This window comes from Silurus meridionalis, chromosome 6 (assembly GCF_014805685.1).
Source record: "Silurus meridionalis isolate SWU-2019-XX chromosome 6, ASM1480568v1, whole genome shotgun sequence".
NCBI lineage: Eukaryota > Metazoa > Chordata > Actinopteri > Siluriformes > Siluridae > Silurus > Silurus meridionalis.
This window is the reverse complement of record NC_060889.1, coordinates 19,940,827-19,960,268: the sequence shown is the minus strand read 5'-3', so window position 1 is coordinate 19,960,268 and position 19,442 is coordinate 19,940,827. Positions and strand designations below refer to the sequence as shown.

The following is a 19,442-nucleotide window of genomic DNA, read 5'->3' as shown; positions in this document are numbered from 1 at the left end:
CATTTCAAAACACAGAGCTACATTAACAGAACACAGGCTACATAACAGAACACAGCTACATAAAATAACACAGAGCTATATTACAGAACACAGGGCTATATAACAGAACACAGCTACATAAAATAACACAGAGCTATAACAGAACACAGAGATACATTACAGAACACAGAGCTTCATTACATAACACAGAGCTGCATAACAGAACACAGAGCTGCATAGCAGAACACAGAGCAACATAACAGAACACAGAACTACATTACAGAACACAGAGCTGCATAGCAGAACACAGAGCTACATTACAGAACACAGGGCTACATTACAGAACACAGAGCTTCATTACATAACACAGAGCTGCATAACAGAACACAGAGCTGCATAGCAGAACACAGAGCAACATAACAGAACACAGGCTACATAACAGAACACAGGCTACATAACAGAACACAGAGTTATATAACAGAACACAGCTACTTAACAGAACACAGAGCTGCATAACAGAACACAGGGCTACATTACAGAACACATAGCTACATAACAGAACACAGAGTTATATAACAGAACACAGAGTTATATAACAGAACACAGCTACATAAAATAACACAGAGCTGCATAGCAGAACACAGAGCTGCATAACAGAACACAGGGCTATATAACAGAACACAGAGCTACATTACAGAACACAGGGCTACATTACAGAACACAGAGCTGCATAGCAGAACACAGAGCTACATTTCAAAACACAGAGCTACATAAAAGAACACAGAGCTATATTACAGAACACAGGGCTACATTACAGAACACAGAGCTGCATAGCAGAACACAGAGCTGCATAACAGAACACAGCTACTTAACAGAACACAGCTACTTAACAGAACACAGCTACTTAACAGAACACAGGGCTACATTACAGAACACAGAGCTACATTTCAAAACACAGAGCTACATACAGAACACAGAGCTACATTAACAGAACACAGCTACTTAACAGAACACAGGGCTACATTACAGAACACAGGGCTATATAACAGAACACAGAGCTATATAATAGAACACAGAGCTACATTTCAAAACACAGAGCTACACAGAACACAGAGCTACATTACAGAACACAGAGCTTCATTACATAACACAGAGCTATATTACAGAACACAGAGCAACATAACAGAACACAGCTACTTAACAGAACACAGAGCTGCATAGCAGAACACAGAGCTTCATTACATAACACAGAGCTGCATAGCAGAACACAGAGCTGCATAGCAGAACACAGAGCTACATTTCAAAACACAGAGCTACACAGAACACAGAGCTACATAACAGAACACAGCTACATAAAAGAACACCGAGCTACATAACAGAACACAGAGCTACATAACAGAACACAGCTACATAACAGAAAACAGAGCTACATTACAGAACACAGAGCTACATAACAGAACACAGGGCTACATTACAGAACACAGAGCTACATAACAGAACACAGAGCTACATTACAGAACACAGAGCTACATAACAGAACACAGCTACATTACAGAACACAGAGCTACATTACAGAACACAATGCATCGTGTGCAAACGAGTGCAAACAGTGCAAGACAAAAGACAGCAATCAGACAACACACGACAGTGTGGGACATGTACACAAAACACGTAAGTTATACACCTAAACGTGCAAAAAAGAAGTGTATACACGAGTGTATTTGTAAACATGAACACAGTGTTGTGCAAAAACAGCAAGAGCAGCAATTGAGAGGCGTGAAACAGCATATAAACAGTATATTATGATTAAATATAATATGGGAGGTGCTAAAAACATGGATGTGTACGAAGTGAAGTGAAACGACTATTGAGTGCGTGTCGAGTTCAGGTTGTAACAGTTCAGTAACACAGTTAAAAAACAGGCACAAATCTACTACCAATCTGCCATGAAAGCATGTTCAATCTATATTTATCTATTTCTGGTTTCAGCTGTCCCACAGCCGGATATTATCTGCTCATGATAATCATATTCTAACAAAAATCCAAATCGACTGGTATTGGTAGAAAACTAAAATATAATAATTTTATAATACATACTGCAATTTCCTAAAAGACACGGTGTGTGTGTGTGTGTGTGTGTGTGTGTGTGTGTGTGTGTGTGTGTGTGTGTGTGTGTGTATATATATATATATACAGGGAGTGCAGAATTATTAGGCAAATGAGTATTTTGACCACATCATCCTCGTTATGCATGTTGTCTTACTCCAAGCTGTATAGGCTGGAAAGCCTACTACCAATTAAGCATATTAGGTGATGTGCATCTCTGTAATGAGAAGGGTGTGGTCTAATGACATCAACACCCTATATCAGGTGTGCATAATTATTAGGCAACTTCCTTTCCTTTGGCAAATGGGTCAAAAGAAGGACTTGACAGGCTCAGAAAAGTCAAAAATAGTGAGATATATTGCAGAGGGATGCAGCAGTCTTAAAATAGCCAAGCTTCTGAAGCGTGATCATCGAACAATCAAGCGTTTCATTCAAAATAGTCGACAGGGTCGCAAGAAGCGTGTGGAAAAACCAAGGCGCAAAATAACTGCCCGTGAACTGAGAAAAGTCAAGCGTGCAGCTGCCAAGATGCCACTTGCCACCAGTTTGGCCATATTTCAGAGCTGCAACATCACTGAGTGCCCAAAAGCACAAGGTGTGCAATACTCAGAGACATGGCCAAGGTAAGAAAGGCAGAAAGTCGACCACCACTGAACAAGACACACAAGCTGAAACGTCAAGACTGGGCCAAGAAATATCTCAAGACTGATTTTTCTAAGGTTTTATGGACTGATGAAATGAGAGTGAGTCTTGATGGGCCAGATGGATGGGCCCGTGGCTGGATTGGTAAAGGGCAGAGAGCTCCAGTCCGACTCAGACGCCAGCAAGGTGGAGGTGGAGTACTGGTTTGGGCTGGTATCATCAAAGATGAGCTTGTGGGGCCTTTTCGGGTTGAGGATGGAGTCAAGCTGAACTCCCAGTCCTACTGCCAGTTTCTGGAAGACACCTTCTTCAAGCAGTGGTACAGGAAGAAGTCTGCATCCTTCAAGAAAACATGATTTTCATGCAGGACAATGCTCCATCACACACGCCCAAGTACTCCACAGCGTGGCTGGCAAGAAAGGGTATAAAAGAAGAAAATCTAATGATATGGCCTCCTTGTTCACCTGATCTGAACCCCATTGAGAACCTGTGGTCCATCATCAAATGTGCGATTTACAAGGAGGGAAAACAGTACACCTCTCTGAACAGTGTCTGGGAGGCTGTGGTTGCTGCTGCACGCAATGTTGATGGTGAACAGATCAAAACACTGACAGAATCCATGGATGGCAGGCTTTTGAGTGTCCTTGCAAAGAAAGGTGGCTATATTGGTCACTGATTTGTTTTTGTTTGGTTTTGAATGTCAGAAATGTATATTTGTGAATGTTGAGATGTTATATTGGTTTCACTGGTAAAATAAATAATTGAAATGGGTATGAATTTGTTTTTGTTGTTGCCTAATAATTATGCACAGTAATAGTCACCTGCACACACAGATATCCCCTATAATAGAACACAGAGCTACATAACAGAACACAGCTACATAAAAGAACACAGAGCTGCATAACAGAACACAGAGCTACATTACAGAACACAGAGCTATATAACAGAACACAGAGCTACATAACAGAACACAGCTACATAAAAGAACACAGAGCTGCATAACAGAACACAGAGCTACATTACAGAACACAGAGCTACATGACAGAACACAGCTACATAACAGAACACAGCTACATAACAGAACACAGAGCTACATAACAGAACACAGAGCTATATAACAGAACACAGAGCTACATTACAGAACACAGAGCTACATAACAGAACACAGAGCTACATAACAGAACACAGCTACATAAAAGAACACAGAGCTACATAACAGAACACAGAGCTACATAACAGAACACAGCTACATAACAGAACACAGAGCTACATTACAGAACACAGAGCTACATAACAGAACACAGGGCTACATTACAGAACACAGAGCTACATAACAGAACACAGAGCTACATTACAGAACACAGAGCTACATAACAGAACACAGAGCTACATTACAGAACACAGAGCTACATTACAGAACACAGTGCATCGTGTGCAAACGAGTGCAAACAGTGCAAGACAAAAGACAGCAATCAGACAACACACGACAGTGTGGGACATGTACACAAAACACGTAAGTTATACACCTAAACGTGCAAAAAAGAAGTGTATACACGAGTGTATTTGTAAACATGAACACAGTGTTGTGCAAAACAGCAAGAGCAGCAATTGAGAGGCGTGAAACAGCATATAAACAGTATATTATGATTAAATATAATATGGGAGGTGCTAAAAACATGGATGTGTACGAAGTGAAGTGAAACGAGTATTGAGTGCGTGTCGAGTTCAGGTTGTAACAGTTCAGTAACACAGTTAAAAAACAGGCACAAATCTACTACCAATCTGCCATGAAAGCATGTTCAATCTATATTTATCTATTTCTGGTTTCAGCTGTCCCACAGCGGATATTATCTGCTCATGATAATCATATTCTAACAAAATCCAAATCGACTGGTATTGGTAGAAAACTAAAATATAATAATTTTATAATACATACTGCAATTTCCTAAAAGACACGGTGTGTGTGTGTGTGTGTGTGTGTGTGTGTGTGTGTGTGTGTGTGTGTGTGTGTGTGTATATATATATATATATATATATATATATATATATATATATATATATATATATATATATATATAGAGCCCCATGCACATGAGAGGAATAATGGCAAATGAATGGGAAACACATTGTTTAAAATGATAAAAGTTGCATCTCAACATCAGCTTCTTATCAGTGTCTGTGCTGAAATAAAGCTGTCTGAGCTTCAAAGAGTTTTCTTGGAACTGTAGCGCTAGAAAGAGAAATGACCAGTAAATGGGGGTTTGGTTCCATATAACTACTCCTTTCTCACTTTTTCCCATAATCCTCTCACCTCCTGCCCTCAGTAGAGGCCCTTCTCTTCTATACACACATAAAGGAGAGACACAGCATTTTGGCCTCTCTGCCTCCCACAAACTTTTTTTTTAGTTTGTTTGTCTTTATGCTTTTGTCAGTCATTTTTAATCCATTATTACTTCCTTCCTCTTCTTCTTCATTCCTCCAGCCTTGCTACTTTGCTAATCCCATTTCGGCTTTCAGCACAAGACTGTTTTAATTCGGTTTGATATAAATCAATTTCAAATGACTGTAAATTCAGTTCAGTGTTTATTATGCTGCCATTCTAAATGCCAGCGTTAATTGTGTGAAATCATTTTGTCATGCACATTATAATTTGTGTAATAATTCTATGCATAAACGCCTACTCATACTTCTGAACTGTCCTGTTATCACGTTCCTCTTAGTGCATGTGGTGTCCTCTTTTTTAGTTTAGTCCTATCAGTCATTAACCTTATTTTTTACATTAATTCTAAATAAAATTGTTCAAATATTAAGGACCAACTGCCAGAAAGTGGTTACTCATCATGATACTATTGGTAGCCATAATGTTTAGTGTCGGCATCTTACTATTTTTAGTTTCACTGGATGGATCGGCTTTGTGTGACAGAGATGTAGATCCGCTCAGACAGTTTATTTGAACTTTTTAAGCATTTCTAATCAGTTCTTTGCGATGTGTTATCATCTAGGATGTTTCCACTTTATTTTGTGATTAGGTTTATCCTTATTTGTTTTCCTCTCGCGTCGCTGATCCAAAGCCGTCATGCTTTAGGGATTATAAGAAGTTCGTTTCGAAGTAAGAAGACTGTGCTGATTTGTTTTAGAGCTCAGATCTTTTTATTATTCCTATTATGAATTTCGGGGACATTTTCTGTAGGTCTCTTTTTTTCCGCGTTTCATTCGGTCATGTATTGTGTCTCTCAGCCATGTGCCTACACCTCGGTTCTCCGTATTGCTTTGTGAAACAACCTCGCTAAAAGTGTCGCTTGCATTTTCCCTTTCCTTTCTTCCTTTTTTTTCTTTTTTTGCCCTGCACAGCTTGGCTAAACGTGTTTGTCTGTGCTCTGTGCCGAGGATTACCTTTCCATCAGGAAAAGAATGAAGTGTGAAAAGCAATCTGAGAAACGGCAGCCTCGCTGATATAGAACTTGGGCGGATGCAATTATGCCAATGACAGATCATTTCTGACCCTATCCTTCACTGTTATAGATGACAGTTTGCTGTTTTGTTTTTCTACTACACACAGTTGAAACATTGGCTTGTAAGGAGCGATGACATGGCAAATATAGACCCAGTTTTTTTTTCCACCGGTGCTTACTCATGTCACAGAGAATGATGTATTAACTCTCACTGTCTTTCTCATTGTTCCCTTCTTTTTTCTCTGGATTAGCAATTCTCAAGAATTGGTGCTCAGCCAGAAAAACCTCTTCTCACTGCTGCATGGCTTCATACAGAGATGTACACACCTGCTTGAGGTAATCATTGAGCCACACTAGGCCAGGATTATATATAAGAACAGAAGACTGGCTTATATGTTATAAAGGCCTATTATGGCAGATAAAGTGTATATATTGTATATTAGTATTGCAAAAACTTAATAACAATTGCCAATACCTATCAATATACTGTATATAGATAGATTTAATTAAAGCTGAAAGATTTGCTGCAGGAAGTCATTTTAGTGAACCTGCGTGGTGGAAAAATGCTAACGCAAGCTACGTTTAAAAGACGAACAGTTAGAATGTAGTTTGTTCTGCACTCGTCCTCCACTTGTGCATCGTAGTAAACAGGTTCGGCTGCAGCTCAAATATCAAATATGGCTTTAATATTATTAAGAGTTTGCTACAAACTGGATTGCGTCCTAGACATCGATTCAACCCTCAGTTGAAGATAAAACTGTGGACTGATCACTACTTCTCACTCAGTATAATTCAGAGTGAAATACAAAATGGAGAAACACTTTACAGGGAGTGCAGAATTATTAGGCAAGTTGTATTTTTGAGGATTAATTTTATTTGAGGATTTAATTTGAACAACAACCATGTTCTCAATGAACACAAAAAACTCATTAATATCAAAGCTGAATATTTTTGGAAGTAGTTTTTAGTTTTAGCTATTTTAGGGGGATATCTGTGTGTGCAGGTGACTATTACTGTGCATAATTATTAGGCAACTTAACAAAAACAAATTCATACCCATTTCAATTATTTATTTTACCAGTGAAACCAATATAACATCTCAACATTCACAAATATACATTTCTGACATTCAAAACCAAACAAAACAAATCAGTGACCAATATAGCCACCTTTCTTTGCAAGGACACTCAAAAGCCTGCCATCCATGGATTCTGTCAGTGTTTTGATCTGTTCACCATCAACATTGCGTGCAGCAGCAACCACAGCCTCCCAGACACTGTTCAGAGAGGTGTACTGTTTTCCTCCTTGTAAATCGCACATTTGATGATGGACCACAGGTTCTCAATGGGGTTCAGATCAGGTGAACAAGGAGGCCATATCATTAGATTTTCTTCTTTTATACCCTTTCTTGCCAGCCACGCTGTGGAGTACTTGGACGTGTGTGATGGAGCATTGTCCTGCATGAAAATCATGTTTTTCTTGAAGGATGCAGACTTCTTCCTGTACCACTGCTTGAAGAAGGTGTCTTCCAGAAACTGGCAGTAGGACTGGGAGTTCAGCTTGACTCCATCCTCAACCCGAAAAGGCCCCACAAGCTCATCTTTGATGATACCAGCCCAAACCAGTACTCCACCTCCACCTTGCTGGCGTCTGAGTCGGACTGGAGCTCTCTGCCCTTTACCAATCCAGCCACGGGCCCATCCATCTGGCCCATCAAGACTCACTCTCATTTCATCAGTCCATAAAACCTTAGAAAATCAGTCTTGAGATATTTCTTGGCCCAGTCTTGACGTTTCAGCTTGTGTGTCTTGTTCAGTGGTGGTCGACTTTCTGCCTTTCTTACCTTGGCCATGTCTCTGAGTATTGCACACCTTGTGCTTTTGGGCACTCAGTGATGTTGCAGCTCTGAAATATGGCCAAACTGGTGGCAAGTGGCATCTTGGCAGCTGCACGCTTGACTTTTCTCAGTTCACGGGCAGTTATTTTGCGCCTTGGTTTTTCCACACGCTTCTTGTGACCCTGTCGACTATTTTGAATGAAACGCTTGATTGTTCGATGATCACGCTTCAGAAGCTTGGCTATTTTAAGACTGCTGCATCCTCTGCAATATATCTCACTATTTTTGACTTTTCTGAGCCTGTCAAGTCCTTCTTTTGACCCATTTTGCCAAAGGAAAGGAAGTTGCCTAATAATTATGCACACCTGATATAGGGTGTTGATGTCATTAGACCACACCCCTTCTCATTACAGAGATGCACATCACCTAATATGCTTAATTGGTAGTAGGCTTTCCAGCCTATACAGCTTGGAGTAAGACAACATGCATAACGAGGATGATGTGGTCAAAATACTCATTTGCCTAATAATTCTGCACTCCCTGTATATTGGTCACTACAAGTAGCAGATAATATAAAATGAATATATCTAAATTATTAATATAAAAATGTTAAATAACAAAGTAAAATTGTAATCCGTAATTCAAGCAAGTAATCTGAAAAGAGATCTTCAGTACTTGTTAAAATAGTAGTAAAAAGCGTAGTTATGTTTTGTTTTATTCTTATTAACGCCTAGAGAACGCTGGCTTACGAGGGAATTACTATTTGTAGCCTCTATATATAACTGGCAACTGAAATAAACTTGTCTCATGTACACTTCATTAAATCTAATTATAAATTGCTATAAAGCAAAATGGTCAGTTGTTCATTTGTTTAATTGTAAATGTTGGCTACGCTCTGTGCTGTAATAGAAACAAAACACTGGATCATAAAATATAATTGAATACGGCCAATTGTTATTTCAGTTATTTACTTGGATAAATATGAGCCTTTAAAGAAAAAACTTTTCAGTCTCTCTCGCTCTCTCTGTCAGGTGTGTGACTGTCAGCTGCAGTTTGCACGTCGTGACGAGGGTGTACAGCTGCCATTGCCGTGCTTTGCGGGACATCAGGGGCCAGAGATTACCAGAAAACTGCTGCATATTGAAGCTATGTTTGACAAGATTCTGCAGAACTTGTATTCTGGGAGTGAGGCCATGTTCGACCTCAAAAATACCACTTGGACTGATTCCTACACCAGGTAAGATGTTTGTGTGTGTGTGTGTGTGTGTGTGTGTGTGTGTGTGTGTGTGTGTGTGTGTGTGTGTGTGTGTGTGTGTGTGTTTGTAGTTGTGTCTTTGTCTGTGAGCAAAATACATTGATTTTGTGATCAAGATTGCCTTGTGTGCAGGTGACTATTACTGTGCATAATTATTAGGCAACTTAACAAAAACAAATTCATACCCATTTCAATTATTTATTTTACCAGTGAAACCAATATAACATCTCAACATTCACAAATATACATTTCTGACATTCAAAACCAAACAAAAACAAATCAGTGACCAATATAGCCACCTTTCTTTGCAAGGACACTCAAAAGCCTGCCATCCATGGATTCTGTCAGTGTTTTGATCTGTTCACCATCAACATTGCGTGCAGCAGCAACCACAGCCTCCCAGACACTGTTCAGAGAGGTGTACTGTTTTCCTCCTTGTAAATCGCACATTTGATGATGGACCACAGGTTCTCAATGGGGTTCAGATCAGGTGAACAAGGAGGCCATATCATTAGATTTTCTTCTTTTATACCCTTTCTTGCCAGCCACGCTGTGGAGTACTTGGACGTGTGTGATGGAGCATTGTCCTGCATGAAAATCATGTTTTTCTTGAAGGATGCAGACTTCTTCCTGTACCACTGCTTGAAGAAGGTGTCTTCCAGAAACTGGCAGTAGGACTGGGAGTTCAGCTTGACTCCATCCTCAACCCGAAAAGGCCCCACAAGCTCATCTTTGATGATACCAGCCCAAACCAGTACTCCACCTCCACCTTGCTGGCGCCTGAGTCGGACTGGAGCTCTCTGCCCTTTACCAATCCAGCCACGGGCCCATCCATCTGGCCCATCAAGACTCACTCTCATTTCATCAGTCCATAAAACCTTAGAAAATCAGTCTTGAGATATTTCTTGGCCCAGTCTTGACGTTTCAGCTTGTGTGTCTTGTTCAGTGGTGGTCGACTTTCTGCCTTTCTTACCTTGGCCATGTCTCTGAGTATTGCACACCTTGTGCTTTTGGGCACCCAGTGATGTTGCAGCTCTGAAATATGGCCAAACTGGTGGCAAGTGGCATCTTGGCAGCTGCACGCTTGACTTTTCTCAGTTCACGGGCAGTTATTTTGCGCCTTGGTTTTTCCACACGCTTCTTGTGACCCTGTCGACTATTTTGAATGAAACGCTTGATTGTTCGATGATCACGCTCAGAAGCTTGGCTATTTTAAGACTGCTGCATCCTCTGCAATATATCTCACTATTTTTGACTTTTCTGAGCCTGTCAAGTCCTTCTTTTGACCCATTTTGCCAAAGGAAAGGAAGTTGCCTAATAATTATGCACACCTGATATAGGGTGTTGATGTCATTAGACCACACCCTTCTCATTACAGAGATGCACATCACCTAATATGCTTAATTGGTAGTAGGCTTTCCAGCCTATACAGCTTGGAGTAAGACAACATGCATAACGAGGATGATGTGGTCAAAATACTCATTTGCCTAATAATTCTGCACTCCCTGTATATTGGTCACTACAAGTAGCAGATAATACAAAATGAATATATCTAAATTATTAATATAAAAATGTTAAATAACAAAGTAAAATTGTAATCCGTAATTCAAGCAAGTAATCTGAAAAGAGATCTTCAGTACTTGTTAAAATAGTAGTAAAAAGCGTAGTTATGTTTTGTTTTATTCTTATTAACGCCTAGAGAACGCTGGCTTACGAGGGAATTACTATTTGTAGCCTCTATATATAACTGGCAACTGAAATAAACTTGTCTCATGTACACTTCATTAAATCTAATTATAAATTGCTATAAAGCAAAATGGTCAGTTATTCATTTGTTTAATTGTAAATGTTGGCTACGCTCTGTGCTGTAATAGAAACAAAACACTGGATCATAAAATATTATTGAATACGGCCAATTGTTATTTCAGTTATTTACTTGGATAAATATGAGCCTTTAAAGAAAAAACTTTTCAGTCTCTCGCTCTCTCTGTCAGGTGTGTGACTGTCAGCTGCAGTTTGCACGTCGTGACGAGGGTGTACAGCTGCCATTGCCGTGCTTTGCGGGACATCAGGGGCCAGAGATTACCAGAAAACTGCTGCATATTGAAGCTATGTTTGACAAGATTCTGCAGAACTTGTATTCTGGGAGTGAGGCCATGTTCGACCTCAAAAATACCACTTGGACTGATTCCTACACCAGGTAAGATGTTTGTGTGTGTGTGTGTGTGTGTGTGTGTGTGTGTGTGTGTGTGTGTGTGTGTGTGTGTGTGTGTGTGTTTGTAGTTGTGTCTTTGCCTGTGAGCAAAATACATTGATTTTGTGATCAAGATTGCCTTGTGTGTATGTAATGACCAAAAGTATTTGGACACTGAGATACATATTTGGGACTTCACTAAACTGAAATTTGGACACGCACGGTTGTTTCAAATGTCTTTTGTATGCTGTAACTGTAAGATGCTGTAAGATTTTTTTCTGAGCTCTTTGAAGACATATTTATCAAAGGTTCCTGACCTTAAACCCATCGATCACCTTTGGGATTAATTGGAATGCAGAAATGCACATGATTGCCCTAATGGTGGCAGTGATGGCTCATTGATTATTGAGCAGAGGGTCAGGAGTTCAAGCCCCAGCACCACCATGCTTCCACTTTTGGGCCCTTAAGCAAAGCACTTAACCCTTTCTGCTCTAGGTGACATATCATGGCTGACCCTAATCTCCTAAACTGGGATCATTATGACATTAGTACATTATGAGGGGTGAAGTGAATAACACTGATTATCTCTTCATCGTGGCACCTGTTAATGGGTGGGATTTATTAGACAGCAAGTTAACATTTTGTCCTCAAAGTTGATGTGTTAGAAGCAGGAAAAATTGGCAAGCGTAAGGATTTGAGCGAGTTTTAGAATTGTGATGGCTAGACGAGTGGGTCAGAGAATCTCCAAAACTGCAGCTCTTGTGTGATGTTCCCAGTCTGCAGTGGACAGTATCTATCAAAAGTGGTCCAAGGAAGGAACAATGGTAAAGCGGCGACCAACACAATATTAGGCAGGTGGTCATAATGTTATGCCTGACCGTTATCCATTAAGTAGTGTTCAGCCTTTTGTTTTTTTGTGGCTGAATAAGCACAAAATACCACAGCCATGCTCCAAAATCTAGTGGAAAGCCTTCTCAGAAGAGTGAGGATTATTATAAGAGCAAATGGTCATAGAAATGCCGGACCTTTTGAAATAGGATTTTCATTATTAAGGTGTTTTTTTACTTCGATATGTTCCTTTATAAGGTGGTCTTAATCTCTAAGTAATTACAATGCGTGTGGGTGTATTTTAGGGTTATTGTTAATAGTAAGTGTCCAGCTGAGGGGAAATGTGCTTTTACTCTAATTTATAGCTCGACTCCTCATTTGAACATGTGAATAGGGTTTATATAGTGTATACATCAGACTGTGTGTGAGGACTTCGGTCTGCCATTAGCCTCCAGAGACTGCGGGACACCCAGTTAAGCACAGGCCCTGTCGAACCTTAGGAAAGCATTTGACGTGATGGACAAGATGATGGATTGGGGTCAAGGGAGGTTGTAGGGTTAGGATGCTGCTGCCAAGACAAACAGCTGTGCTTCTGCCTGGGGCAGGTGGTACACAGTACAGCAGCATATTGAGAGCAACTAAAACAATACCAATCTGCGTCACAATCGTGTATACGCGGAGGCGTGTGGCGTTGCTGGCTTTTGATTACTGCGTCGGAAAAAGGAATTTATTTATGGTGCCTAGTGTGGATTTCCATCTGCCTCATATGCTTTTTACTTTCTCTTTGAATGTATATCAAAAATGGCATGAATGTGTATGTCTTATTTTTTTTATCCCATAATTTACTGTGTGTGTGTGTGTGTGTGTGTGTGTGTGTGTGTGTGTGTGTGTGTGTGTGTGTGTGTGTGCCTTTAAAGATTTCGATCAGCAGTGAAGGAACTTGATTCGATGATGCAGAACCTGATCAACTCAGCTTTTCTGACTGTTAGAACAGTGGAAAGTGGAGTTCACCTGCTGAACATCTTCTATCACTTTTCTACACGAGAGGTCTTACTTTTTACAGTTTTACGCACACACCCACCTGTTTTCACTTTCACTCAAGTCAAGTCAAGATGCTTTTATTGTCATTTCTACTATACACAGTGGTACACAGTACACATTAAAAACAAAACAACGTTCCTCCAGAACCCTGGTGCTACACTAAACAACATGGAGTTACAACACATAACATAAAGCTACATAAAGTGCTTTGAGTGCAATCAGTGCAGACAAAAAACAGTACAGACAACACAAGACAATACATATAACACAAGATAGCGCCGACCAGTAAACCCACTCTATACCCTGAATAGTTACAGTTACAGTTACAGTAACAGTACTGTGCAAAGAGAACTATAACCGAGCGTATATATAAGAGAACATATTCACTTTTATTCACCACATTATCTGTGTAAAGCTGCTTTGAGACAATGTTCATTGTTAAAAGCGCTATACAAATAAAAATGAATTGAATTGAATTAAATATATAAACAAACACAATGCAGTGCAAAAACAATGCAAAAATTCATTTGTATATAAGAGAAGTCTGTTGTGAAGGTTGACCTTAAAGTAACAGTTCATGCCACATTTCAAGCCAGAAATCATGTGTGTGTTGCTGCTGCTGGCAGTGTGTGACAATAACAGCTTTTGATAATGCTGAATAATTCCAGATTCCGCTTAGAACGAGGATGAACAGAACGCTTACGCGGGAATAAAAATGTTAATTGGACAGATTTGCTATATCATTTAGTATAATAACTTCCTTCCCACTTCGTTTTAGTCATTAGAACAGAAGTGGCAATGATGCAATGTTACATGATGACAATTTAGGAGCAAAACAGTGACTGCAGTATGAGCAAGAAAAACATTTAAGGTTCTGTGAATATTGCAGCCAGGAGACAGTGGTAAGGGTTTGCAACTGAAGAAACAAATTTGAAACCGAGGTTAGCTGAAGATAGCGAACAGGAAGCAGGATTTAATACGCCTTGAGTTCCTTATCGTAAGTCTGATCATATGCGTGCTTAATAATATATTAAAGTCATTAATGTTAACTAAACTTACACTGCCTAAGGATATAGAGCGCTTCTATAAACACCCCAATTTTTCAAAAAGTCCATTTTCTTGGAATATAATAGAATCTTTGATTTAGGGGATTTTGACATTTATTGTAGTCACCAGTAGTCTTTTCACTACAAGACCACACAGGAACTCTTATTGTCTTTCTTCAGCAAACCCTCAGCTCAGCTTTTATTCCCCCCAAACTCATTCATTTGCAGGGCATTCAGAGCAGGTGTTAGTGCCCCATGCACGCATACTCTCTGCTGAAGTGCTCCCTTTCTTTGTTATCTGCAGCATATGTGATTAAGATCAATTTACCTCAGCCTACAGTAATTACCATGGTTTAACTTGTACCATTTTCTTTTTTTTTTTTTTATTATTTGCTTTTTTTTAAATATATTTTTCAACCATTATCTTTCTCTCTCCTGAGCTTTTGTTCTCTCTCTTGCTTTCTTAGGCCATTAGGCAGACTTTAGACAAACAGGCAAAGGAGGTGTACAGTCTGTTCAATAAGGATCTGGTGCTCGTGAAAAAAAAGCTGGGCCAAGAGGAAGTCTGCACTTCTGCACATATGCCTCAGTATGCTGGCCAGGCTTACTGGGCCCTAGCCATGCGCCACCGTATAGACAGGCAAATGGAGGTAGGTGTGTGTGTGTGTGTGTGTGTGTGTGTGTGTGTGTGTGTGTGTGTGTGTGAGAGAGAGAGCAGGTGTCTAAATCAGTGGGTGTTGACCATTTTATAATCACATGGCTGGTCAAGTAGTAGAAAGTCTAATAATATAATGAGGTTACTTTAAAAATCAATACAAAAGGAAAAGAAAAAAAAGACACAAAAGGCAGTGTTTCGATGGTCATTGCATCCAAACATCCATTTAGAAGTGCTAGTGCAAAACCAGCTCAGGTCCAGAGTTAGGCACTTTCTAGTGCTGCCCCACACTAGCCCTTCTGCTGTACTCCCACGCCTATCATTTCCCTCTCAAATCCGAAACAAAAAAAAAAGCAAAATAAAAGCAGCCAGGTGCTCCATTCAATACACAACCAGCAAACACAGATCAAGTTTTATTTTTCAAGAAGCCAGGAAAATCTGTTGCTTTACGTGTAGGTTTGTCAGCGCTCTGTTGTCAGAGCTCATACCAATTTACTTCCAAATAAATAAAAACAAACAAACAAAAAAAAAAAAGGCAGAGGGACAATTGTAGGAGAATAAAACATAAAAAAGAAAATTCTGGCAGCATATGTGTACACAGGATTGCAAGCACCTCACTATGAAGGTTCTAAAAAGAAGGCATGGAAGCAGATGGAGCAGTCATTAATGTGTGGAACATCTAAAGAGATACTGTATGCCCATTTATTCCAGTCATAAGTCTTTTGAAGCTGTGCATCAGAAGACTGAAGAGCAGATGAACCTTCCTAGTGTATAAAACCTCAGTATAGGCATTAAGTTGACTAAAGGATCTTATTAGCTGGGTTGTACCCGGCATGTACGCAGACTTGATCAGCCCATGTAGGTGAGCTCTGTAGGGCTTTAGCTACAAATGAATTCGATTACTGACTATCCCCTCCACTGATCTGAGACTGGCTGGTGTCACAGTGCAGCTTAACTGCTTTTCAAATACCTGTGAGGTGTGGGCTGCTGGGGTCAGCCAGGTCCAAGACCGCTGGAGCTCAGCCAGACACCATCCATCCTCACAGGCTTTAACACTATTAAACCCAGCTGCTTCTCTTGTGTGCTCTACTCACCATGTGGACACCCCGCACCCTCCCTTATACCCCCACCACCCATTTACTTACTCTCCCTCTCCATTTATCTCTTTATTATATCTCTCTGTGCATTTCTCTCCCTCTTCCACATATTACTCCACATATTTCTTTGTTTCACTCTATATGCTGTATGTATGTGTGCTGAGCATGGTGACTCTGCTGTGCATAAATTCAGCTGGCTGCTTTCATTAAGAACACAATTAAGGCCAGCCGAGAGCCGTAATTGCACACAGATATGATTAGCTTGTGTTTCCTTGCACAGTAAAGATGATTAAAAACGTTTTTTTAAAAGCAAACAGAAGGCAAACTCCAAAGCTCAATGTTTGTCATATGAGTCGTGTTGATCTTCCGAGATTTTCGGAGAGACTCGCGCAATTTATAGCTCCACGATGGCGTGTTTTAGATTTCGTGATCTAAACCTTGTGAGCGTTTGTCTCTCTGAGCTTCCTGTGCAGTTGTTAGTTATTTGTAAGAATGATGCGTGCAGAATTCCATATGTGGAAGTTCACCCACTCCTTTTTTGCATGTGGGCATTGAGAAATCAGCATGTGGGCTTTTTTTTTCCCTTCCCTTGCTTTCTTGTGTCTGATCATATTTGTGTGACTTTAGGACCTGCATTGTGCCTCATTCAAGCCACAGGGTCAAATTTGGCAGAAAGTACATGAGTTTTATAAGCAGCTGACACACACAATGGATGAAAGGATCAGGAGGCTGTTTAGTGAGTGGAGCCAGAGTCTGGATCAACATAACCTCAAGGGACTGGACCAGCCTCTTCTGACCCATTGCAAGGAGAAAACAGGCATGCTGGATATCAATTTCAACAAGTATGTGCCCCCTTTTTACTTTACTGTAAAGTAGTTCTGTTTGGGGAGACTTTCACTTTACTACATTTCAAAGTCAAATATCATACTTTTCACTCTACATTTAGCAAAATCAGTCGTTCCTTTTTAGTTATGAGCGGATAAAACATGCAACGAGCCACCAATCAGGGTAGAGCGTGCACTTTGTTTTGAACTTGTTTTGATTAGCGGTATGTACTTAGCACGAACATACAGTTCAGCATTATTTCAACAGCACACACAACATTTTGAGAGGATAAATGATGAAACCCTGACTAGAACTTGCCCCAACACCTTATTTACGCTATTATTTTGAAGTAGTTGAAAAAGAAGGTTTTGGGCTCATGATAATTTGAATAGATATCAATCAGTGTTCGACTCATTAATGTCATTCTATGAATAGATCGTTCTGCTGAGACTAACATTACAGTCTTTTCACATAAACTGAGTTGATTAAGCAGTCGGCTTCTGACAAAAGTGATAATAGGAACATTATAGCTGTAATAAATCATAGTACTTTGGATACTTAGGTCCATTTGAAGGCAAATACTTTGTGTTTTTACTCAATTAAAAGCAATTTTTTTCTGGAGTCACCGTATTCACCATAGTGCATCTCTACATTACCTCAAATACATCGTCTATGTACGTTATCCACCCCTGGATGTACGTTAGCACTCTCTCAGTTGCACTGGACAAATGATTTAGTTATTACTGTAGATCTTATCAGCTGTTGACTTCACCTACACAGGCACTTACATTCTCATTATTTGTTTTCATGCGGCTTTTGTGTTGGTCATCTAGGAGCATTCTGAAGATGTTAAATGAGATTCAATACTGGGAGCGGCTGAAGTTCGAGGTCCCACACTTTGTGTCTGAGCTCTTTCAGCGCAGGGAGGATCTGCATATCTTGAGGGAGAATGTCCTACTTCTGGTCAAAGACTACAATAGGTCTGTGAAGCACAAATCTCACATGTATATTACTTTATATTACTCACTTATATATGCATCTCCTGTGTCCTAACAAGAGCCCACTCTTACTATCACTTATCGATCAACCTGTTTTCTTGGAAAACAACATCGTATATATAATTAATATCCCGGACTACACCTTGTTTCATCATACAGATTTTTCTTTATAGTTTCAAGGTTCAAACAAGGTACTTTATGTTCTCGAAATAGTTAAAGTATGCGGAAAAAAATGGTATTTAAATTTACTTTGATGCAAAACATTTCATCATTTATTTATTTTGTGTTGAATTTTGACAAAAAACAGTCATTTGTTAGAATAAACTAAATGGGGATGACATTTTACTCTTTGCATTCTCCACCAATTTGCCCCCCAAAAAAATCCAGCACTGGAATCCGACAAGGTCTTTCCTTATGTTATTCTATCTGACAAAATATTTAGTTATGCCCTTATACTTTGTGTAATCCAGCACATTTTTTGGTGAGCACATTTCTATGTGTATTTATCTTTAAAAATAAAAAATAAAAATTCAGAATGAGCCCAGTATATAGTAAAAAAGACACTTAAGGTTTCAGTTGGGTTGTTTAGGTTATAACCTGACTATAGTATATCAGTCTCAGAGAATTAAATCTAGCACACACCATATCTAAAATTTACACTATATGGACAAAAGCATTGAGACACCTGACTTTCCCGGTCTTATGTGGTAAGTTGGAGACTCAAAATTGTATAGAATCTCTTTGGATGTGGTAACATTAGATTTTCCTATTACTTGAACTAGGAGACCCGAACCTGTTTCAGCATGACAGTGCTCACAAATCATGCTCCATGTTACGGCTAACATGGGTTGGAGTGGAAGATCTTGATTAGCCTTCCATAGAGATTTGACCGCAACCTTAATGAACACCTTCGGGATGAATTGGAAAGCTGACTGCACTGGAGGTACATCGGTACCTGACTTTGCTAACGCCCTTGTGTGTGAATGAGCACGATAACCACACTCCAGAATCTAGTGCAACATCTTTCCTGAAGAGTGGAGGTTATTATCAAAGTGAATGGAGACTAAAGGTTGACTGGGATGTTCAAAAAAGATATGCAAATCTGAAGGTCACAAACTTGCGTCCGTATAGTGCACGTGTGCTTTCATCGATGTAGAATGGCATGAACTATTTATTACACCTTTGGGCAAAATTGTTAAATGATTGGTCCAGTGCATAGCAACAGTGTTTTTCCTGGAATCCTGCTATCCCATGGAACAATACAAACAGCATAACTCACACCAGATTGCTACTACGTTTCTATAGCAGGGATTTCAATGATTCAAATTCATTTTTTATTCAGGCTAACAAGCAACACAGTATATCGGAACACTTCTAAAGTGCCTAATCAAAATCAAATCAGTTTAGTTGATGTACGTGTCGTTTTAAACCAGATGTTTTTTTTTTTTTATTATTATTACTTCAAGGTTACCATGCACATGTGAGCG

General features: G+C 39.6%; 1 protein-coding gene across 1 annotated transcript in view; it reads left to right on the top strand.

Annotated features, from left to right (window-relative positions):
- The window catches only part of dnah2 (dynein, axonemal, heavy chain 2), a 161,853-nt gene that overhangs the window by 36,668 nt on the left and 105,743 nt on the right, over window positions 1-19,442 (top strand). The window contains 6 exon segments of the mRNA XM_046851713.1: window positions 6,431-6,515; window positions 9,048-9,253; window positions 13,211-13,340; window positions 14,848-15,030; window positions 16,760-16,974; window positions 17,791-17,937. Of these exon segments, the coding sequence (XP_046707669.1) occupies window positions 6,431-6,515; window positions 9,048-9,253; window positions 13,211-13,340; window positions 14,848-15,030; window positions 16,760-16,974; window positions 17,791-17,937 (966 nt within the window).